The sequence below is a fragment of the Poromitra crassiceps genome (genome assembly GCF_964638095.1).
Source record: "Poromitra crassiceps genome assembly, chromosome: 13".
Classification (NCBI taxonomy): domain Eukaryota; kingdom Metazoa; phylum Chordata; class Actinopteri; order Beryciformes; family Melamphaidae; genus Poromitra; species Poromitra crassiceps.
Genome location: NC_139644.1, coordinates 29,104,828 through 29,128,485, shown reverse-complemented (window position 1 = coordinate 29,128,485; position 23,658 = coordinate 29,104,828). Strand labels below are relative to the sequence as shown.

At 43.5% G+C, this 23,658-nt stretch overlaps 2 protein-coding genes across 2 annotated transcripts; one reads left to right on the top strand and one right to left on the bottom strand.

Moving 5' to 3' along the window:
* Nucleotides 1-203: 203 nt before the first annotated feature.
* Nucleotides 204-9,369, bottom strand: luc7l3 (LUC7-like 3 pre-mRNA splicing factor). The gene is made up of 11 exons (XM_083650180.1): nt 9,151-9,369; nt 8,319-8,385; nt 8,169-8,208; nt 7,930-8,074; nt 7,629-7,703; nt 5,013-5,117; nt 4,579-4,740; nt 3,404-3,777; nt 2,790-2,986; nt 2,094-2,323; nt 204-303 (listed from the first exon to the last, which is right to left on the bottom strand). Exons 1-10 carry the CDS (start codon nt 9,247-9,249, stop codon nt 2,127-2,129), a joined length of 1,461 nt encoding a protein of 486 aa, XP_083506306.1. The 5' UTR covers nt 9,250-9,369; the 3' UTR covers nt 204-303; nt 2,094-2,126.
* A 3,485-nt stretch (nt 9,370-12,854) lies between these two features.
* On the top strand, nt 12,855-22,490 carry ankrd40 (ankyrin repeat domain 40). Its single transcript, XM_083650235.1, has 5 exons — nt 12,855-13,245; nt 13,722-13,870; nt 14,126-14,755; nt 16,039-16,220; nt 19,667-22,490. Exons 1-5 carry the CDS (start codon nt 13,112-13,114, stop codon nt 19,808-19,810), a joined length of 1,239 nt encoding a protein of 412 aa, XP_083506361.1. The 5' UTR covers nt 12,855-13,111; the 3' UTR covers nt 19,811-22,490.
* The last annotated feature ends 1,168 nt before the right edge of the window (nt 22,491-23,658 follow it).

The following is a 23,658-nucleotide window of genomic DNA, read 5'->3' as shown; positions in this document are numbered from 1 at the left end:
ACTTCCTCTACGTTTGGTATTTAGGGTGATGTCTAGTTGAGAGGTCTAGACAAAGTTAAGAAATATACAGATGAACCACAAATCGCCTGATCCAGCCAAAACAAAAAACAATTAAAAGAACATGATAATCATTTTTTTTCTTATTTTTTTTTTTACACATCTGTGTTCATGTTTTTAAATAAGCCACTACATTTGTGGTTCACCTTGTTTTTAAGCAGCGAAGTGTCAGGTTCAGGGTAAGGATGTGGGGGGGGGGGGGGGCACTCTTCCAAATTCTTCCTCCTCCAGATATCCCAGCTTCCCCTGTTGAGCAAAAATGTTCACAAAATGCCATATTAGCAAGGACCCCCACACAAGTGCTTGTAGCAACAAATGCTGCTAGTGGTGCTACAATACCATCTACCTTAAGACTTCTAGTCAAATATATCCCTCAAATGAGTGACAGAGGAAATGAGATTTATAGACACTTTGCTACTATACAAATGCTATCCATTTATAAGTACAATCAGACACCAGCTGTCTTGACTGCACTTGAGCCACAATATCCTGCTATTTTGTAGACATCCTTCAGACTACTTTTAATTGTATGATTTTTATTGTTGTTCTGCACTTGGGGTCAACGTGAGGTCATTCAAAAAGGTCCGATCATCATTACCTTGGACCCAAATATCCCAAATTAGTGCCAACCCGTTTGATATTTCCATGGCCATAGTGACAGTTTCACATGATATATTAGTTGAATCAATTACGGTAGATTTGAGGTCACACACACACACACACACACACACACACACACACACACACACACACACAAACACGCGCACCATCCTGCTGACTGAACAAATCCTATCAAATAAATATTCACAAAAAACACTTTGTATTAAAATTGTGTTACACTATGGAAATAAATAATAAACTGACAATTGACGCTGTTGGCAGAGGTATATCAAGCGGGCTGGCATTGCAACTCGATATTTTCAGAATTTCGTTCAGTGTCTCACACGTTTGGATTGCACAAGTAACAAGTTCTTTCAAAAGATGTTTGAGGAATAATAAATAGGGAAAAAGAAATAACATAGCCTACAAATAAAATGATCAACAATCAGGCTTTCAAGTTCATGTTCTGGTGAAGGTTTTTGACAGGCAACAGCATTCAGAAATGGATGTGGGTAGAGAAAGGAGTACCTGGGGTGAGTACCTGTACAGTTTGAGAGTCAGAGAGTATCCATGATTTTTAATTTGCCTTTTTCTCATGTGGTCTCGCTCACAACACCAACCAACGCTGTGTGAGGTATGGAAGTCAGCTGCAATTCATTCGATAAACCCTACCCTCCAGTTAGTCAGTTACGTTAGGCCCCACCCCCCGCTGCTAGAACACCCCCCAAACACACACTGCATGGCATTATCAGGCACAGTGAGCTGGACAGCAAATCCATGGCATTTGAGAGAAAAGTTATGATTACGTCAAAATAAAAGAGGGATCGTTTTCACATATACCTGAGACCATGGCTACAAGTACATCTACAAAGTCTGTGTGTTCGTATATGAAGATGGGAAAAAATCCCCAAGATATATACTGTATATACACATAGAAACACACTGCTTGTAATTTGCTCCATATATGGAATATAGTATGTCAAATCACATACTCCTACTGCCAAGTTACAAACAAAAAACAACAACAGGCAAATACAGGGAGGAAAACAACGAATTTGACTGGTTTATACTTTTTCTTTTGCCATTTTGTCCACAAAGACAAATATACAGCTACGTATATGTGTGATAAAATCCGGTATAAAACGAGGGGTACCTCCGGGTATGTTTGCTCAGGGCTACACTGGCCTGTCCCTCCTGGCTTTGTGTGATTGTTTTCTACCTTCTTCTTAGTCCTTCATCTTCAGTGCAAACTTACTGTAAGGTGCACTATTCCAAAACAGGATCAAGATATATGCATACAGTACATAAGACAAAATCATAGGCATTGAACTGAACATAAACGGGGTGGGAGAGGGTGGGGTGGGGTAGGGGAGATGGGGGCGTGGGAGAAGGAGTGGGGGGGAGCCAGGGGAGAGCGAGGAGGAGGGCACACTTACCTGAGCCTGATCTGAGGTCCTATCAGATCAGTTTTAATTGGACTGAGTGTCACCTTCAGATTTGAGGGGCTCTTGCTGGCCGTTTATCAGGGGGGAGGAGGCGGAGCCAGCAGCCTCTGTCTCCATGGGTTCCGCTTCTGACGGGGCCTTGCCCGTGGCCGTGTCGCCGTCATCAGAGGGCTTTTCTTTCTTAGAGCTGCTGCTGCACCTCTCCTCTGTGGCCTTACGGTCTGCAGGCCATACCATGTACACATCAATTAATGGCTCAAACACATGACTTTCTGCTGCACCTCTCCTCTGTGGCCTTACGGTCTGCATGTACACATCAATCAATGGCTCAAACACATGACTTTCGCCGTGTAATCCATTGCTAATTTTTCATCAAGTAAACAAAGAGTGCAATTCTTCCTATGCATTTACATATAAGACATTTCCAGTCACACAAAAAGGTTCATGTAGGATCAAATTGTTGTCACACTAAGTGGTGAAAAGGCTGTTTAGTGTGCAAGCTTGAACAATTTTCTCAAAATTTAGCCTCAACCAGACACTAAGACAAGATGTGCGTATGTGTCACTGTTCTTACTAGCTCGCCATTTACTCAAGTCAGACTGTTGCGAAGCACAAGAGTCAAAGAGGCATAAAATGTCTAAACTTTGCCTCAAAAAGAATTAGCAAAACAGATTCCCATGTCCTCACCTTTGTCTCTAGATGACCGCTCTCTGTCTCTGTCCCGGTCTCGGTCTCGGTCCCTGCTGCGGCTACGATGGCGGTGGGATGATTTGCGCTCTGAGCTGCGCGATTTCTTCCTCTCGCGACTGCGGGAGCGACGCTTTCTGTCGGAGCGCTCGTGGCTGCTACGCCTCCTCTCCCTGTCTCTGTCTCTGTCCCGGCTCCTAGAGGAAGGAAGAACAGAATACCTGGTGAATACCAAGGCTTTATATTTTTATAGCCAACAAACTTTCAGACATTTTCCTTGTCAAATAACTGTATTCCTTACAATTTTCATGCAAGCCCCATTTAGGTATGAAGTATGGTGATGTTATGGACATTTATGTTTTCTCAAGAACTGAACTATGTTTTATGCATGATGACAGTTTGGGGGTGTCATTAATACTAGCGGGAATGATCCCAGAGAGGGGTGGGGGAGTGTACTGGTTGCTTTTGGGATGGGACTAGTTTGCCATGTGTGAAGGATAAACACTGGACCTTTTCTCCATATCCTAACAAGTGACGGCCAAGGAAAATGAGACTGAATTTAAAACAAATCAAGCTTATGCCTTTAATGTATTTGTGAATGTAGTCATCAATACCTGCTGCGTTTGCGTTCCCTCTCCCTGTCCCTGTCCCTGCTCCTGGACCTCCGGCGTTCCCGGGATCTGCTCCTCTTCCTGTCTGAAGCCCGGCTGGAGTGGCGGCTGTTGGAGTGGCTCCGCCGTGCTCTCTTCTCGCGCTCTCTGTCTCTGTCCCGGTCTCGTTCTCTGTCTCTCTCCCGCTCTCTTTCACGCTCCCGCTCTCTCTCCTTCTCCTTCTCCTTCTCGCGCTCTTTCTCTCGCTCTTTTTCCTTCTCCTCCTCCTCCTTGCGCTTCTTCTCCCTTTCCTCCCTCTCGCGCTCCCGGTCTTCTCTCTCTTTCTTGCCTGCTGGGGTTTCTCCAACGGGCTCCTCTGAGCGACGACGCAGTTTCTCCTGAGGGGAAATAAGCAAGAGCCCTCCAGAGGTAAATCAAAGCTCATTTCAAACATGGTCGAACATGATTCATACCTTCTTAGTTAAAATTGGTCGGTGTCTGAGTGTCTGTCAGTCACAAAAGTGACGGAAATGACTATCAGTGAGGTGGGTAGCGGTACATTTGCTAAGTGGGTGGGCCCTGCCTTGTCAGTCACAAAAGTGATGACATCAGTGAGGTAGATAGCGGTGTATAAGTGGGCGTTGTCTATCTGTCAGTCATGAAAGTGACATCATCAGTGACATCATCTGCAGAGCAGGGTGGGCTGCCGCTGCCATCCATTTCATATGTTCAGATCAAAAATGTTTCAAATATATGTGGTCACAGCTATTGCAAATTCGCGCTCGTTTTATTACCATCCTCGACAGCGCTAGGAATGTTCCTGGCGAGTCAGTTCCCCGACTAGTGACTACTAAACAAAAATTAAAATGTAGACAAGTCGACTAGTCTATAAGCAGTTTTGAGTACTTTGCCAGGTGTTTATATACAGTATGTCTCTGTGTGGACACATTTTGCGAATGCAATAGCATCAAAGCCGTGTAAGATGCAGGTTTACAGGTGTCTAGCTGAGAGAAAAATGAAGGCCGGGTTGGAAAATGGGTGTGATCCGAGCAAGGGGACCAGCCCCGTCACTTTAGGCCCCTGGCCCACATCCGTTTGAAGTTGCGAGTGACGCGGCTGTGTTTTCCACAATATTGTATTCATCCATGCAGGCATATCTTTCAATCTATGTAATTCTCATAACACATGCGAGCCGTTACCTTGAGCTCCTCCACAGTGGATTTGATCTTGGCATAGCCCATGTGCTGCTTGCCCATCAGGTGGTCGTCCACACGGGACTGGGCGTCGCCCACAATGAGGAAGGCCCCACACACCTCGCACACCTCCATCTGCTTCTCCTGGGCTGCAAAGCTCTCAATGGTCTAGGATGAAGAGCACATCCCAACAGTATCAACAGCACATCCACACATCTTTAGGCAATACTGTCAGCTCTCAAGCTTTCTCAAACAAATAATGGATTTTAATTTCTTATGAGTGAACTTGGCAAATCCAGAAAAACGCTTCCAATAACTCAAATTCATATTTTAAGAAAAATCTCTATATATATATAAAGAATATCACCCCCCCTCCCCAAAAAACGTATCTGAACAACGGCAAATATTTGGACCTGCGTCCCTCGAGCTGGCTAACTCACCGAGGGGGTGGAGCTGAGTAGCTCCCTCTCATCCTTCAGCTGCTCCACCAGCTTCATCATGCCCTGGGCCTCCTCCACACGGCCCTCTGAACCGAGCTCCTCAATCTGGGCCAAGGGAACAGGAAGAGACAAGTTCAAAGAGCCACGTTTTATCACTATGCATCTGAGGTGTTAGTGACACAGGAATATGCGCATATAAGCTCATTTCATGGTATGTTATTATTAGGACTGGGCTATCATCATCACTTTATTTGTCAGACACAAAGGTCCAATAAAAAACACAATACATATAAAACAGGTAAACAACACAATAAGAGCAACTCAACAATTCTACAATAAGGCACTGTACCAATGTTTCCAGATGGAAGACATATCTAGTGTCACTGAGATTGGGTTGAGACAGCAACATGATCAGCATATTCTGAGACATATTCAGACGACAGATACATTTATACATCAGGTTTCTCAGCAGGGCATGAAAGGTGCCAACTCCTGCTCCACAAAACATTTCACTGGTGCTGCAACACCTTGGCTTCCTAAGAAGGATCCTCAGGCAGTCATAAGCAACCTGGAGCTTTTGGATGCTAGCCTGCTTAAACTTGACCCACAGGGGGGCAGTATAAAGAGGAGTACAGTAGGCTCTAAACAGGTTTACCTTTACATCATCTGAGCAAAAATAAAACTTCTTCCTCAGCATGTTAGCTTGATCATACAGTACACGCCTCTGTCTGTACATGTCATCATCATCACTCATTTTCAATCGCTATATTTCAATATTGTTGTTTATCGTCTTTCAGTGGAATCATATCATGATATGAAGATATTTTCATATTGTGACACATTTCTGCTGATGACATGCAAATGTTACTTAAAAACGGATAAAATTACGGTAGGTATGTAGGAGTTTTGTTTGACATCACATCTAACAGATTCAAGATATTTATTGTCACGGCAATGGACAAGTACGCTCATGTGAAATCTTTATGCTGGGAGCTCCATGACATCACCATTTAGTTCAATGAGATGAACATTAATTTGATTATTTAACCCCTTCTTAACACGAACTCTGGATTATAACCGTAGAATCAGGTCTGGCTATCCCCCGCAGTTACCCTGCTAGACATGACTCAATAAACCAAACCAGTTCATCCGTTTCTAAACATAAGGAGAAGCTCCGGTGTGGTTTGGGGCACAGTGATGATGCCTGCTGCAGAGGAGAGCACATGAAAGGAACAGAATAGGCTACAATTCTCTGCTCTGGATCTAAATAAATGTTTTGAATGCATTTATTCGTCTAGTATTCTACTCTTATAGCTCTATAGTCGATCTTCATTCCAATGTTCTCAGAGATCGACTTAGCAACGGTCGGGAATACGCCTATAGCCTATTTGCTCGGCACGTCATTCTGGGAAAGCTTGGGACACATTCGTTATTGAAACACAGACAACATGCACGGCGCACGCTCCTATCTGCATTGCCTTGATGAGAAACCGCTGCTTAAAACGTGTGTGGGCATTGGGCAATAACACGACAGTAGAGAGAGGAGTGTGTGAGCGGCTTCTCTCATCTGATCTCTCCCACCTGGGCAGCGCTGCGAGACTGATGCTCAAAGCCAATAGGCCTATAAGCCTACTAAACGCTGTTCGTGAGTCTAATGCGCAGTATCATCTCCTTGTTAAGTTTTCAAACTGGCAGATGGAAGAAAAGAAACGATTAAACTTTTAGGCTACTTGTTGCCTCACCAATTTGACTCTCCTCCAAATAATCCAGCGAAGTAACTACGTTTGTTCATGAAATTCTTAAATGACATGGGGACATTTAATGGTTTGTATGTGCTCGCTTAGCACATCATCAACGCCCCCACCCGCCTGCCACCTCCACGGCACTGGAGCATAAGCTGCGACCTGCTAAACTAGAGCCGCTCTGCCAGCGATGCGGATCTTGGACTAGGGTGGATATGATCCGCTCTCACGGGAGCGCGCCTACAACGGAGAATTGGTTCTAAACATGCAGCCCATATATGTGTGTATAAGGTATGTTTTTCTTTTTCTTTTGCCATGTTTGCTTGTTTTTGTTTGTTGATGTTCTAAAAATCACAAAATAAAATATTGGGGGGGGGGGAGGGTGCAGCCCAAATGCTGGGGGGGGGGGGGGGGTGCAGCCCAAATGCTGCATCAGGTCTTAATGGGTTCATATGATTTTGCATACATACACAAACTATATTGTGATATACTGTATATTGATAGAGAAAAATACTTATTATCGCACAGGCAGGCCTACTGTATATGTTTTTCAAAGTCATGACTAAATTTGCACCTACTGTATATCTTCCATGTTGGTAGTTTGTGTTGAGATAAGGCTATGTAAGTAGAATATGTTGGAGAAATAAGGCCACACTGATCTGGCACAAAACAGACAATTACGAATGGATTTCAGTCTGTTGGGCTGTTTTGGAAAGTCAACGGTGTTATGAAAGTTGGGGGGGGGGGGGGGGGGGGGGGATTTGTGGTGACGGTCACCTGGGTTGCTGCCTGGACCTTCCAGATGACCATGACAAAAATGCACTAATCCGTCAAATCGCATCCATGATGTATTCACATTTCACTCATCACAAACCTGTACAACTAGGTCCTCAATCTTCTCAGTCAGAACTTGGGTTTTCTCGTCATTCTTTCCTGATGGACCAGGCCCCTGCAGGCATGAGAGATATATACACAGGTTAAGGGGAGGTATGCTGAGCAAGTTTGTTTTTGAGACATGATTTCCAAAGCATTCTAAAATGACTGACTTGCTTAACAACATTTTCTTGAGCACTCCGACCAAGCCTTGCCTATTTTCCTTACTGACGCCTTGCGTTAATAAGGACTGATTTGATTCCCCAAAACCTGAACATGAAATAAGACTAGCTGCCACCTACCCCTGCATTCTGCTGAGCCTGGGACAGGGCCAGGCGTGCGTGCCCTCTCCGAATCCTCCTCTCCACCTCTGCCAGGAGGGACTGCAGGTAGCGCAGGAAGTCCCTCTCATAGCCCTCCTTCATGAACCGAGAGCTCTTCTCATACCTGGACAGAATGGGGGTAGAAACAGGTTATTGAATAGGAAGATGAACACACACACACACACGCGCATGGTTTCTACATCACAATCAGAACTTACGTTTTCCTTAGGTTTTCATCATGGATTTTCTCGCAAGGACCTGGAGGAGAAATGCAACATTCCATCAGTTTCAAAGAGCGAAGCACGCTGGCTGCTAATGTGCTGGAAACACAAATTACTCAAAAATACATGCTCAAGGTCTTTACTTACCCAAGTCAGAGCGGGTGTTTGTGAATAGCTCTGCTGGGCAAAAGCCACACAGATAGTATCGGCAAACCTAGTTCAGGAGAGAGGTAATTTTATTATTTTTCCTAATTTAAATTAAAGTTTGTCACTCAGCAGACTAAGAGGTCAGTTAACCTTAAGTTAAAGACAAAAAATTGACGTTTACAAATCTTATGTATATTCTAAGTCAAGATCATTGTGTTATATTGTGTGTGATTCTGACAGGTAACTTTTGGCCCACTGAGTCAAAAATGTGTTTCAGTAGTTAGCTCCACAAAACCTAACGTTGATTTGAACATTATAGGCAATGTTTTCACAGCAACCGTTTTGAGGTGGTAAAGCAGGAAGTAAACTGGTCTAACCAATGCCATTAATGAGGGCCATGCCACTGTAACACCTAAAATGGAATGGAGCCATCATTAACGGTGTTTGTTACACCTCCTTTACCACCTCAAACCGGTTGATGTGTGTGAAAAGGGGCTATTAGCTTAAAATAAAGAAATCTGCGGCTAGCACCATAGTGCGAGGTAATGGCGTAATCTAACGTTACACACTGCAGGCCTTCCTGTGCAAGCTACCTTGCTAGCAGTGATTAGCGGTAGCTTCGCAAGGCAACCGTTTTGTTCCTCTGACCAAATAACAGCGGATTAGCGTTAGCTGTCATGACGCTAACTCTATAGATTGTGTGTGCGTAACCACTAGAATCTGAACAAAAAATAGGGGACACAAATTACAACTAAATGCGAAATAGTGACATTGTAATATGCGCGTAGCTCGCGTTAGCTTATCAAAGTAGCTAGGATAGATGCTAACTTACGGTCTCGTGGTCCCATTTTACGTTGCATCGCTTCTCGTCTGGGGCCAAGTTTCTATCTCGGCCCATCAACTCATCGAGTAACTGGGCTGCAGAGAGCATGTTGACCTTACAACTCTACCTAGAGTGTCCTGAACTCTCTGTATGGTTAGTTCACACCATCTATTGCGCGCAAAAGTATTTCTGATCAAAATGGCAGCATCCAAATGCCCTGACAACAACGGCCAACCAGCCAGCCAGCTCCTTTGGCCTCTGAACCGGAAGTAGAATGATAGTGAGTCACACAGTCAGAGGACCGCCGACAGAGGGTGGGCTTTTCCCTTTTATTTGAAAATGTTTGGTTAGGGTTAGGGTTAGTACAGACAGTAGTACAGACAATTAATTAGCCTATTTCACATCCCACCCAAATCAGGTGCAAGCAGAGCACTAACGGGGGTTTCCAACTTCCAATCCATAGTGCTGTGGCCCTAATCAATGTCTTGCCTGCACCTGTTTTGCTTCCTGCCTTTTAGACACAAAATGGGTGACTTGGGTGGGATCTGAAATAGGCTAATATTACATGTAAGAACCAGTCCTAAAAAAAAGTGGGCATGATGGTAGGCGGCTTCAGCTGCCTCTCAAGGTTATGCTCTACAGATGTGTCTGGGGAGCTGGGGACCCCCAGGGGTCCTTGAGGGGGGGGTCTAGGGGGTCCCCACTCAAGAAGAGGAATAATTTATTCTCACTATAATTCCATCCATAAGTAACACAATGACAGAATGTATGACTGTTTTGGTCATGGGTTTCATACACGTTCTGTAATAAAACATCTAAAAGATAAAATCGTATCAGATGTGGATCCTGGGACAAAAATCTTATCAAATGGGGGTCCGTGGTATAATTTGTGTCAGTTTAGCTGTCCTTGAGGTGAAAAGGTTTGAGAACCACCATCTTAAGGTACTGCCACAGTAAAAGTGGGGGCCTTTGTCATTTAAAGGTTTTCTTTGTTCTTTACAAAAGATTCCTCTCACTGCTGCCACAGCAGTGCTGCAGTATCGCTTTCGCCACTACAGTGATTTGAAAGTGTCTTTATTTCAGATGTAATACCATACCGGGTCATCGTGACCATCATTGTGATCATGAGGTGTAGTGTCTTTGCTCCGATCCCAGGGTCTCGTCATCACTTTGTGCAGCATTCTCAGCAATTTGGACATGGTAAACCTGCAGCCTGGTTGAGAAAATAGAAATTAAAATATGAATAGGAAGGAACCTTTGCCATTTGACTCATATTTTTTTGTTTCGAAATTAGATTAATATGTAGAGCCCTCAAGTTCAACCAAAGATTTTCTTAGTAATCTAATTAGTCGTTAGAAGTAGATCGGATGAACGGTTGTCAGGATATACTCACACACACACACACACACACACACACACACACACACACACACACACACACACACACACACACACACACACACACACACACACACACACACACACACACACACACACATACAGATTATGTGCTTTGTAGTTTGATGGCATCAAATCTCATCCCAGCCAGGTCCCAAGAGTTGGCAACCCTGGTCTAATAACATTTTAACAAGGCACAGCTCCCTAATGGAGTTTGAGTGTTGTTTTTTCTTCCTGTGACTAATCATCGACTAATAGGGGGCAGTCCTATTAGCATATAAACCATAGAATGCATTCTTACTTGTTGGTCATGTTGAACACTACCCTCGTCCTAGCCTAGGTAAACCCAGCCACCACGTGACCTGCTCTCTCAGTTCCCAGTCACTATCGTAGTGTCATAGTGACTGAGAACAGGTCTGAGAGCAGGTCACGTGGGGGATGGGTTTACCCAGGCTACCCTCGTCCTTGTCCCGGGACCCACTGATAGTTTTAAATTTGCCAAGGGCTTGCCTGGTGACACAGAGGCCGATCCTGTCAAACCGATCAGAGCATCTCTTCTTCGCTCCACCATGCTGCATAACAAGTGCATTGATGTACATTGGTGCACTCATGAATTTGGAACGTGTTCGAAGAAGAGTAGCACCTGCCATTGCCATTGTGCATGTCTTTTCCTGAGCACTTTTCTTTCCTTTTCCAGCAGACACCTGTGTGGGAACGGTACTTGCACTCTTCAGAAACATTAGAAATGTTGGTGCTTTCTTCTTCCACTCATCCAGAACCTTGTCCCAGGAAAACTGTTTCAGGTCTGATGAGGTTGTTTTCTGCAAAATGGAGTTAATTTTCTTCCTAGTCAGTTCGTGACATTCCTTGTTGACACGCTTCAACACCTGCTTTATGGCAATGTTGTCTAAACCAGGAACATCCATAACCAACTTTGGCAATCTGTTGGGGTGATTGGTTTGAAGACAGGTGGGAATTTTCTCCAAAGGACCAGTAAGAATCTTTGTACGCATGTAAGATGGAGTAGTGACAATAACCTTTAGGAAAGAGAAAAACAAAGACAACAAGACATATTGTTACATCTCTCAGCTGACATGGCAATGGCAACCTAGGTTGCCATGTGAAGTTATAGAATTATTGTTAATGTCCTAACTGGTCTGTTGATGTCTCATCTTTAAACTCCCAAAATAAAAACAAGGTCTGAAGGCTTTCTGCTGCCAGTGTTATGCCGAATTCTGCATCCCCACCGAGAATTGCATCCCTACATCACGGGGCACATTGTAGGCCGGCTTATTGCTAAGGCAATAACTGTATCTGTCGACCTGCCATTGTCATCATCCTGTGTTATTATCCTTTGTGTATGCATTAATGTGGTTTCCAATTAGGCACGTTTGTAACTGACTGACTCCCAATGGTTACATTATTAGTGTTTATGTATTTGTTCCTTTATCCTTGAATGAGATTGTGTGTGTGTGTGTGTGTGTGTGTGTGTGTGTGTGTGTGTGTGTGTGTGTGTGTGTGTGTGTGTGTGTGTGTGTGTGTGTGTGTGTGTGTGTGTGTGTGTGTGTGTGTGTGTGTGTGTGTGTGTGTGTGTGTGTGTGTGAGTGAGAGAGAGAGAGAGGGAGAGAGCACACACACACACACACACACACACACACACACACACTGTGTGTGTGGAAAATGAGTAACGGAACGGGTACCCTCTTGAGCTGCTGACTGCGTGTTATTGTTGGAGCACCTCTTTTTTGCTCGTTTGCCTTTTCCATAACAAAACTACAAATTCGCTCCATATCTCTTTTGCTACATCCATAACGTCGCAAAAGCGAAGGACAACTTCCACATTCCCACAGAAACCTTACAAATCACAAATTCAAACTGGTTGGTTGAACTCATAGGCTGTATTAAAGTACTTATCCACTGGATGGCGACAGATAACCCAGCAACACGTGTGTATGTGTTATATCATTAATTTGACATTCATTTCGCCGGTTTAATTACACAAAAACAAGAGATGGCAGTCAGGCAGTTACCAAGTTTATTTCACATGAATGATGTTACATACAAGAAGACGTGTGTGAGGTCAATTTCCCAGCCGAGTGTTCAGATGGGAACTAACAGTTGTGATCATCGTTGTCACATTTAAACATGCCCCCCGATGAGGTGGTGGTGTTTTTGGCAGCCCACCGACGGAGCACTGACACCGTTGTGATTTCATCTTACGCAGCCAGTGGATAGCGGGAGTGCTGGCAGAGCATTTGCGTGTTACTAATACGTCTACCAACAATATAACAGACTGCGGAGACGGATTAGTAAACTGCCTGTAGAAACGTCGACCATCAACAAGAAGTTGCGTTGGCCGACGCGTTTTGCTGCCACACAAGCTAGCAGTCTGTGAAGCTAGGTAGCCGGGGAAGCTAATGTTGACTGTCGATGTACTAGTCTAGCGTTAGGTTTTAGTGCAACCGAGTGTCATCGACAGGAAACGAATTAGTTCGGCGATTAGTGTTGACCACATAAACCGACAGGTATTGATATCTCCTATGATCGCGCTACGCTAGTCGCCTGTACAAAAATGTCCACTACTTCGTTGGATAAGGAATTGCAGGAGCGACTGAGAGAGGCGTCTGCCATTGGGGATATTGACGAAGTGCGGACATTGGTGGAAAGTGGAGTAAATGTCAACTCACAGAACGAAATAAACGGCTGGTAAGTGTTGAAACTAGTAATAGCGGCCTTCTCTATATGCCAGTCACAAGTTAGTTTGCTTCACAGCTTTGTGATGTTACTTTTCTGACCAAAATATTGACAGTGTTGTTGTGAAACTTGCTGAGACAGAGAGCTCTGAGCTGACATTGCTGCCAAACGTGGATTAAAACAGGTCTCGGTTATCCTATTAGTCAGAGGCAAGCTTGTTATCAGCCTGACCAGACACTTTCCTCTGGCTCATGCAAGCAGTGCATGCGTTCCTTTTTAGGTATGCTTTGGGTTTGCTCAAAGGAATGTGCAAATTCCCATGCTATCTCAATACAACAGAAAGAGTGACCATGGAATGAAATTAAATATTAATTGCACGTGCTGCTATGAAAACTAGTATAAAACTTTATAATTTGGCAGTCATAGTAATTTGATCAGTCTTTTTTATTCTTGTATTATAATCTCTTCCCATTTCTCCCACCATTCAGGACATGTCTTCACTGGGCATGCAAGAGGAACCATAAGCATATTGTGGCCTACTTACTCAATTCTGGAGCAGATCAAGAGATCCTCACAGCTAAAGATGAGTTGGCCTCACAGCTCACGTCCAAAGCAGAGATCAAACGACTGCTCGGAGGTAAGCTACACATTTTCCACTAATTTGTTCCCCATTCCTGTAAGGATACTGTCCTTAGTTGCTGGGGCATTTTTCGGTTGTTTATGACTATGGCACGATTTACTTGTTTGGCAGTGATATACTTCCTTGGGCATTGAAAGCACAAGTTTATTCTAGCTGCTAATGTTTCTAATAGAGAAAGCTAACTTGGTTGGTGTTATAAACTGTTGTTTTTCTCAGAAATAATCCTCTTTCTAATACACATAATTGTCACAGTTGAGGTGGAGGATGTGCCTGAAGTCAAGGAGCCTGAGTTGCCAATCATCCCCAACTACCTGTCCAACCCGCCCTTCATGTACAGCAAGATGGACAACAAGCCAGAGGTCCTCCTGGCTCAGCAGCACCTTACGCAGAACGGGTCCGGCGACCACGGCGAGGACACACAGAGCGATTCAGCCTCCCTCTCCCCCACCCACGAGCCTCAGCCGCCGCAGAGCCTGCTCCCTGACACCCCCTCCACCTACACCCAGGGCCAGGTGGGGGCTTTCATCCCCGTGGCCGAGCAGAACGGTGTAGCGTCCGGCCCAGCCTCCTCCCATCACCACTCCGCTGTTAACCACGCTTTGCCCATGGAACTGTCGGTTGAGCCCCACCTAGTCAACCACGGCGATTACCCTCATGCGGTGGCCCACAACGGGGTCGTGTGCTCGCCTCCGTTGGCCCCCCCGAGCCCCAGCCCAGCCAGCAGCAGTGGGAACCAGGTCCAGGCCCCAGTGGCCAGCGCTAACCCTACTGTGAACAGGCAGCAGTCCATCCCACAGCAGCTGAGCTACGGCCAGGCCGGAGGGCCCTTGCCGGCCTTCCAGCCTTTCTTCTTCACCAGCACATTCCCGGTCAATGTGCAAGGTGAGAGAGAAAGCATGTTTCTAAAGCTCCTGGCAGACTGCTGGGTTTTGTCTGTATGTGATTATGATTTTACCGCCCCAGACAAATTCTTTGGTTGTAAACGATGGTCAGCAGTCTCACGCCATTCATTGTGACATGGGATGAGAATGATGGATTAACCTTGCACAAAAGTTCTGGCAGTGTCAGAAATTTCTGGTTTGCCTGGTTTTACAATGTGGCTATGTTGTTTCGCCTGTTCTGGTAGAGTCACCAGCAAGGAGTTCAGAACACAGCAGACAAGACGTATAGAGATACAGAACAGACACTATTTTTCACACAGAGGCATGAACATCTCGCACAGTCCATCCCACCTCTCAATCTGACATGTAGTAAACGCTAAAGATGGTCAAAGTAGCAAGGGGTCGGACGGCTTAAGGATTTCAAAAGTGGTGGTGGAATTCAAGTAACCTTGCTTGCAAGATGGATAACCTCGCGAGATCAAAAGAGATTCTCTCGATGTAATCCATCTTGATATGCACAGGCAGTTAAGATGATTGGCTTAGAAACCCGAACCATGGCCGGCTCGTCGAATCAGCTGTGTGACGCTACTGAGAAGCGTCTGGGCAAGTAGTGGGTACATGGTCTTTGTAGTTCTTTTCACTCATCAACATGGCTGCCGGCGCGGAAGCGAAAGCTAGTGAGGCTATCGTAGACTGGACAGCATTTCTTCATTGAAAGAAGAAGGCTTTTCTGGGTGGAAAAGATGTTTTCGCTCTTCTCTCGACTGGATTCGGCAAGAGTTTGATCTACCAACTGATCTGATTGGTTGAAGTTAACACGCACCAGCGGTGATAGACAGATGGGTCATCCAATCACCTGCCAAGTATCTTGGAAAAAGTGCCCGCCTCCGTCAGCGGGTTGGATTACTGCATTCCCAGATGGACTGGTTTAGTGAAACGTAATGTGAAGCTAAACCGTCCATCTGGCAGCGTCAGGTTAGAATTCAAGCATGAACCAGAGTAAATATTTCTATCACATTTGTACGAGGTCTCTTGAACACCTCTTGTAACTTCGACCTTGAGAATTGCTGATGCATTATTTCGATCAAATGAATAGAGGTCTATTGATTGTTCCCTTGGACTAGTATGTTCATCATATTGTTTCAAAGTAGGCCTTAACGTTTTCAGGCACCATGCCTGATTTCAGGAATAGAGCAGTTTTAAATGAATACAATTAATTCAATACATTTCCTCCTGGACACATTTTCAGGCTCACAAATGTTTTGCGTTGGTCCTTCCCTCCAGAGCTGGTCCTGAAGGTACGCATCCAGAACCCCAATGCGCGGGAGAATGACTTCATTGAAGTGGAGCTCGACCGCCAGGAGCTGACCTACCGCTCCCTCCTGAGGGTCTGCTGCCGCGAGCTGGACATCAGCGCCGAGCACGTGGAGAAGATCCGCAAGCTGCCCAACACCATGCTAAGAAAGGTATGGGAAGGAGGCCCACATACACACACATGAACAAACTATGCACACGTTGCAGTAGCTGTCCAGTGTCACATTCATGCCGGGGAACACTTTTGTCAGTTTTGTGTACGTAGCAGGAACACACACACACACACTCACAAAGATGTATAGCTTATGACCATCCAGCAATATTCTTACTCAATGGCCATTTGGAGCTTTCCAATTATATAAATGTATTTAATTCTCGTTCATTTTCCATATCAATATTAATTGTTAGACAGTTTACACTTCAAATATAACATTATGGCTAGTTGATTAAATATTTTTGAACACTGAGGAGGATTGGCAGTTCTGAACTCCGCAGCTCCAAACACTGTTTGACTTCTATAGCCACAGCTTGGTACTCGCTATACGCTGAAGAAAAAGTGAAGCGCAAACAGATTTGCAGATTTGCCCCTCCCAAGAATCAGAGGAGAAATAGATCTGAGTCTTGGTCGGAAGCAAAGTTCAGCGCAGAATACCTGGTAATGTGAGCTGCATACAGATCAAATCTTAACCCTCCAAAATCATTCGAACCAGAGGATCTGCACGGCGATGTCACTATTAGGGATGGGCATCGAATTTCGAATTTTCGAATAATCGTTGTTATTATCAAGGTCGACTTTTATTATTGAAATTCGAAATTCGAAAAAAAAAAAAAAAAAATTTTTTTTTTTTTTTTTTTTGAGTGAAATGTTGCATTGTCTCCCCTGATTCTAAGTACCGGTATAGTCAAATCGCTATAAGCATTTTAAGCAAGGTTTATGGAAAAATGAATGGCGGATGAAATCCCATGAAGAGGGAGAGGGGGTGACTTTGGCACCCCTTTGGCACTCAGACCTGAGCCTACTAAATATTTAATGAACCACAACCACTCATGATTGTCAAAACTGTTTTTTATTTTCGAAAATGTCAATGTAAAAAAAAAAAAAAATGTAAAAAAAAAAAAAAAAAAAAAATATTTTATTTTTTTTTACATTTTTTTTATTTTTTCGAAATTCGAATTAAATTCGAATTTGGCCAGCGAATTTCGAATAGTGTTTTTGCTAGAAATGCCCATCCCTAGTCACTATGTCATTATGCCTTTTCAACATTGGACAATACAACTTTAACATGCCGTTTCGGGACAGCGGACACTGTTGCCTAGCAACAGTAAAGCTTTTAACACTTTTAGCACTAGGCTAGCGATAGCGTACCAACGTTATAACAAACAGCCTAGTATTAAAACGGACAGTTTCTCACCTCCGGCCCTCTGCAATGGACAGCCCACTTTGCACAATGTCTCCAACCATTTTCTCACCCAAACACCAAAGCCACCTGTTTGGAACGCGAGTTGTCACATACAGAAGCTCCATTGGGCAAGATAATCTTAATAACATCTTGTAGTGTGTGTGATGCACTGTCACTTTCTAAACTTGCAGTGGGATTGTGTTTGCCATTTGAGAGAAGAAAATCAGTAAAGTCCTTATGTGTGTGATGCAACCTGATTTCAAAGTTGATTAGGATTTTAAAACGTCTATAATCTGAGCCCAGCATTGTTATTTTTTATTTATAATGCATTTGTGTCAGGACATGACATTGACATATGGACATAATGTCAAACATCAGTTGGTGGAGGAAATATACAAAATAAAGTGGCACAAGAAGAAAGCTCAGCAGGCAAAAAGTAGAACAATCAAGAGAAAAAAGGAGCTTCTTGGATATTATATAAATATAAATATTTTGCCATTAATATCCAAGAAGCTCATTTTTTCTCTTGATTGAAAAATCAGGTGGCAACACACAAGTGATAAACAGAGTGAAACCTGAAAGTAGACTGTGGCAGATCTTAATGAGGAGGAAGAGGGGCCTTTTTGGGCACATTTTTGTCGCGTGGACGAGCATCGACTCATCAGCATGACTGGAGGAACAAGAAGAAGGGGCCGCCCTCGAACACGCTGGATTGATGACGTCATAAGGAGGAGTGGTCTGCCCATGGAGATCAAGTCAACGGTGTCTGTACAGTGCAAACAAACCATTGTTTTGTATCGAGTAAGACAAAAGACTTGAAGGAAGTATGCAAAGCAGTCTGCTGAAAAAATGTTGCCCTTCTTGTCGTGTCATGGATGTATTGAAATAGTTTCGCCCTCAGTCTGTCCGTCTGTCTTGACTCTCTACCGCCCCCTCTCTCTGACTCATGCACGCACGCACAATATGCCACTGTCTCCTATCCTTATTCCCAAGGTGTCTTAATTGGCTTGTTTTTGACTCACTTTACTGAAAGCTCCCTCGCTGCTCGTGTGTTATTTGTGTCATCATTATTCACAGCTTCCAACAGATTATGACAGTGAAAATAGCGCCTGCTCCTTTGAACAGTGTGACTGTAAATATGCAGCACATATTGCAGCTTGTATTTCTCAGCCTCAGACCTGCACTAATTAATGGATGAATTCCCTTCTCTACGTGCTGCTGTTAGAGCTAGAATGATCATTATTATTCACCATGTCTGCACACATACCGGAGACGTTTTTCAGTGATGCACTCAGTGACTACTGTGTATTCCACCATGTTGTGCAATGTATTATTTGTGACAGGGACTGCTGTTTTCGGTGTATATATATTAGAGATGCACCGATTGCCATTTTCTTGGCCGATTTCCGATTTTTTAATAGTCTGACTTGCCGATACCGATTTTGGCCGATTCCGATTTTCTTTCTAAGAACAATAATTGACGGGTTATTTTTTTATTTTTTTTATTTTTTTTTTACTTTGCTTTAATAGAAAATTAAGATTAATGTCACATTTCTTATCATTTGCATGAGGTAGGACGATCTCACTCAAAAACACCTCAAAATAAAAGTGTTCCAGGTTACTGGACAGAGCTTTTCTTTTTTGTGTAAATACAATGAATATAAAACAATTAATTCCAGTATATCCCACAGCTATCATGCATTTACTTTTCCAAAAGAAAAATGGTGCAACAGAACAGGGGCTCCAGATGGAAAGTAGCCTATGGCTAAATCTGTTACAAAGCATCTCTTGCCCTATGGGGTAATGTTTTTTTTGTATATGTCCCTGCCAAATAAACAAATAGAATAAATAAATAAATAGTTGAAGATATGCTTATTTGAATATCCGTTCTGCTAAAATCAACATTCAGAGAAAATCGCCCTGAAAGTTGGTGAACTGAGTCTACTATACTATACTATACTATACTATACTATAGTGAACTATTGAGTTCACTCTTCAACATCTACACTTGTGTAATATGAAACAAGTTTTTTTTTTAAATCTCTCTCCCCAAAACAACCTTTTATCTTGATTTGTGCAGTTTCACGGTTACCTCCTTGTTAACCCTCTCACCAGACCGTGTCACACGTAGTGAGTGTTATATCTGTATTGTATGAGCTGAGAAGTTGATTTAATTGCGACTTCCTTTTCCTGTCCAGGACAAGGATGTGGCGCGGCTGCAGGACTTCCAGGAGCTGGAGGTGGTGCTGGAGAAGGCAGAGGGGCTGTCCCTGTTCTCCGGGGCCGGGGGCCTCACCGACAGACCCTGCTACAACATGAAGGCCTCCCGCCTCACCTACTAGAGCTGCCGCGGAGCCCGTAGTCTCCCCTTGTTATAACGGGTTTCGTTAGCTTGTTATAACGGGTTTCGTTAGCTTGTTATAATGGGTTTCGTTAGCTACCCCCCCGGCGCAGCCGTGAGTTGCCCTTCCAGGCCCCTCGTTGCCGTTCTGTTTGGCTTTGGTGTTTTGCCAATTTCTTAACCAGGATTCTTTTTCCACGTTCTGTAGCTCTTGTCCCAGTCCTCCGGCCCACCTGCCGCTTTAGTGTACCCAACCAGCGCTAAGCTATTACTCATGCATGGTCTCCTCAGTTATGTGTGGAAGTATTTAGGCCCCCCCCCCTCTCTTTTTCTCTTTCTCTCCTCCCACTGCACTTTGTGCCAAGGCTCCAGTGGGACATCAGAGGGGGCAGTGGCTGGTCTTCCTTGTTGACTGGACTTTGAGTGGGTCTCTGCAATAGCCTTACGTGGACAGTGGACACACATCCTTATATACTACCCTCAGACTAGGCTTCATGGACACAAACGGTCTGATAAGACCAAGAGGAGAGGATGATGGGAAGGATTTGCATAACTCTTAACTGAAGTTCATTGTGAGTCCACAGCATACAGTAGGACTAAGTTGCAGCACAGTGAACTTGCACACAGCAACTTGTATCAATAGCAAATCGATGGATAGAGCGTTATCAGATATTTTAGCTGGCATACACACTCGTACAAGCTGTAGGCATTAACCTTGGTGTCTTTGCTGCAGGTTATTCATTGCTGGCCTAATTGTGAGTGTGTGGGGGGGGTCACTCCCTACCAGGTTTAAGTGTCTTTGGACCTATGTTCTGTTTGTTGACACACATGCTTTGGTCTGTATCCACCTAAAGATGGACAGATTTAAGTAGATATTTTGGTTTCGCCACAGATTCAAATTAATCAATCCTGCACTGTGGAAAAGAAATAATTGGCACTGTTCTGTCTGATTAGTTTTGCTTTTGTGCATTTTAATGTCAAATGACTTGGCAAAATACAAGACTGCTCATTTTAATTGTAGAGGTAGACACGCAGCGACTTAGAGCAGGAGCAGTCCTTTCATTTTCTACAGTGTCTGATCACTTCTGCTTCGCAGGGTGTGCGATTATCTTTCAGCATAACGCCTAATGAAACATCTGTCAACTGTGAATTTAATTTTTGTAAAAGTTCTATCGATACTTATTTATATACTTATGCGGTGAGACCCTTCAATGCACTTTAGGGTAACTAGGCTTGAATCCCAGCTAAAGTGGTGAATAAGGCTCACCCTTAATTTAGCATAAAGGTTTAGCCGTCCCCCTGAACATTTTCAGTTGCTATACTTGTATTTAACTGTGATTAGAATCAAAACCAAATACTAATCTAGCCAGCAAAGATACGTTGTGCAGAAAAAACTATCTGTAGTTTAGGGTGGAGGAGTAACTTTGCTTTCAAATGCAGGGGAAAGAAGTATACAGCACAGGTCATGATGGTTTGTTTCATTGGTGACACTTGGTTTTGACGATTGAGTGCTTCCTTGAACCTCCACACTATTCCAAATTAATACTCCTGAACTGATTATCGTTGTTGCACTGTATGTCACCTCAGTTTAAATGTAGGCTATATATTATGATGAGAATACTTGAGTTTTTCTTTTACACTGAAAGCAACACAAAACATTATATACCATCAGTTTGGTTGTCAAGTCCAATATAATACTAATATTTAATTTTGTGAGAAGATTAATTTTTGGTTTGGTTACAATGTTTTCTACTTGGTAGCTTAATCGGATTTGCCGCCGTCTGACTTACGATGGAGAGTGCGTTGACAAGACACACCTACAGTATGGACGTTGACATCAGAAGAAATCATTTTGGTATACAGTACTAAGACTGTATAAGCATTACACAACAGGTCAAGAGGCACAGTCATGCTGTGTCAGATGGGGATGCTTTTTAACGCTGCTTTCATGTCAACACGGTTGACTCACGAGGAAGCCTAAGACCTCAATATGTTTCCGTTAATTCTCAATGCTGGCTCGTTTCAGTTAAGGCCACTACACACATTCTACAATCAGCCGTTTCTAACCCAGTGGTCATTGTTTACTGTTCAAATGTATACCTTAAGCTCTTACTGTATTCATATGTTTTAATATATATTTTTTATTCATTTGTATATTTTTTAACGAGCTAAGCCTGTGTGTGTCAAAGTCCACTATCGTGTGAGCGAGGGTTCAAAGATGGGAGGTGAAGCCAAGTGCACTGTGTGTGGGGGGGAAAAGAATGTTTCCAGAAAGGTTTGCAGTGAGGAAAGTGTCAAAATGGCGTATCAGGAGTGCTGACTTCATGTTCAGACCATGGTAAATGCTTGATGTGGCACATGTGGAAGGCGGCAGCGTGGTTGAGAAAGCAGGACATTTGTGGCCATTTTGCGGGCCGGGCGACTGAGAGCACCATGTTTGTTATGGGTTTTTATGGAATCCTGATTCTGTGGAAAGGAGATGACTAACATTGTATTTGTTGGGTTGCTTTATTGTTCTAGAAGAAGCAGAATACAGTTGGACTTAACCTATGCATCAGAGTGTGATATTTTTATATACGTCCTGTGTAATTGTAGGAATAATCTTAAGCACTGTTAAACCTGTTTCTTTTTGGGTTCTGGAGACCTGTATCTGTTCTTTGATAAAGCATGGTGAATTACTTGATCAGTTACCTCCTCTTTCTCTCGCACTCTAAAATGAAGAGACGTGTTTCAGCTGAGAGCCACTAGAGGGAGTAGAAGAGCAACAATGGAGTGAGCCACATACCAGAGGGTCTGCTTATTTCATGTGATAATGCAACATCAGTCATCTTTAGAATATCAGTTAGTTTTTTCCTTCAGTCAAGATAAAAGATAACTTGAGGACTGGTTGCGATGTGAAAATATGTCCCCTTTTCAAGACAAAAAATAACCAATAACCAAGCTTTTCATATAGTGTCCAATTTAATGACTACTCCATTAAGCAACTCAGAAGACAATTGCTGGAGATGTCTGCTAGGGGCGATTGCATTTCCAAACCTGTTCTTGAGATATTGGTCCATTCCAGCTTGATGGTTAAATGATCCACTGTCCAGATGCCTTGGTCCTTCCTGTGATTGAGGATGCATCTTCATTCCTCATATAGGTCAATGTGTGAAGCCCTCGAGAAGCACAGGTAAAATATATTTGAAGCCCCACATGTCAAGTAGCAGTGTCTTGTATCGCTTCTTGTGTGTTCTTAATTCAAAAATACATTTAAGATAATGAAACATGGATGATACAGATCAATAGATTTGCCCTCTGCAATGGCACACACACACACACAATGGCATCATTTGTGGTCCTTGTAGTGTTTGAAAACTACAAAACAATATTGCTGAAAATACTGAATTGCTTGAGCATCATGTTTTTGGGTTGTCCGTACGTCTGTCCATCCCAATCTCGTTAACGCGATATCTCAGGAACACCTGGAGGGAATTTCTTCAAATTTGGCACAAATGTCCACTTGGACTTAAGGATGAACTGATTACAATTTGGTGGTCAAAGGTCAAGGTCACTGTGACCTCACGTAAGACTTTTTTGGCCATAACTGAAGAATTCAAATGCTAAAATGACACAATTTCACACAAATGTCAGAGGATAGAATGATGAAGTGATGACAACATTTTATATCCAAAAGGTCAACTTCACTGTGACAATATTTTGCTTACCACTGCAGCTGAAAAAATGATCTTGGATCACTCTACAAAAATGGGGGAAGTGCTGCCACTTTTGCAGACACCAAAATCCTTTAAGTCTAATTATCACATTAATTATCTTGATTTGGACCCCAAGATACTTGTATGAGTCCAC

Coding starts and splice junctions, on each gene's coding strand:
- ankrd40 (XM_083650235.1), top strand. CDS start 13,112: ATGTCCACTACTTCGTTGGATAAGGAATTGCAGGAGCGACTGAGAGAG. Junction 13,246..13,721: donor CAGAACGAAATAAACGGCTG/GTAAGTGTTGAA, acceptor CCCACCATTCAG/GACATGTCTTCACTGGGCAT. Junction 16,221..19,666: donor CCAACACCATGCTAAGAAAG/GTATGGGAAGGA, acceptor TTTCCTGTCCAG/GACAAGGATGTGGCGCGGCT.
- luc7l3 (XM_083650180.1), bottom strand. CDS start 9,249: ATGCTCTCTGCAGCCCAGTTACTCGATGAGTTGATGGGCCGAGATAGA. Junction 5,118..7,628: donor TTGAGGACCTAGTTGTACAG/GTTTGTGATGAG, acceptor CCCTTGGCCCAG/ATTGAGGAGCTCGGTTCAGA. Junction 2,324..2,789: donor GCGGTCATCTAGAGACAAAG/GTGAGGACATGG, acceptor TATGGCCTGCAG/ACCGTAAGGCCACAGAGGAG.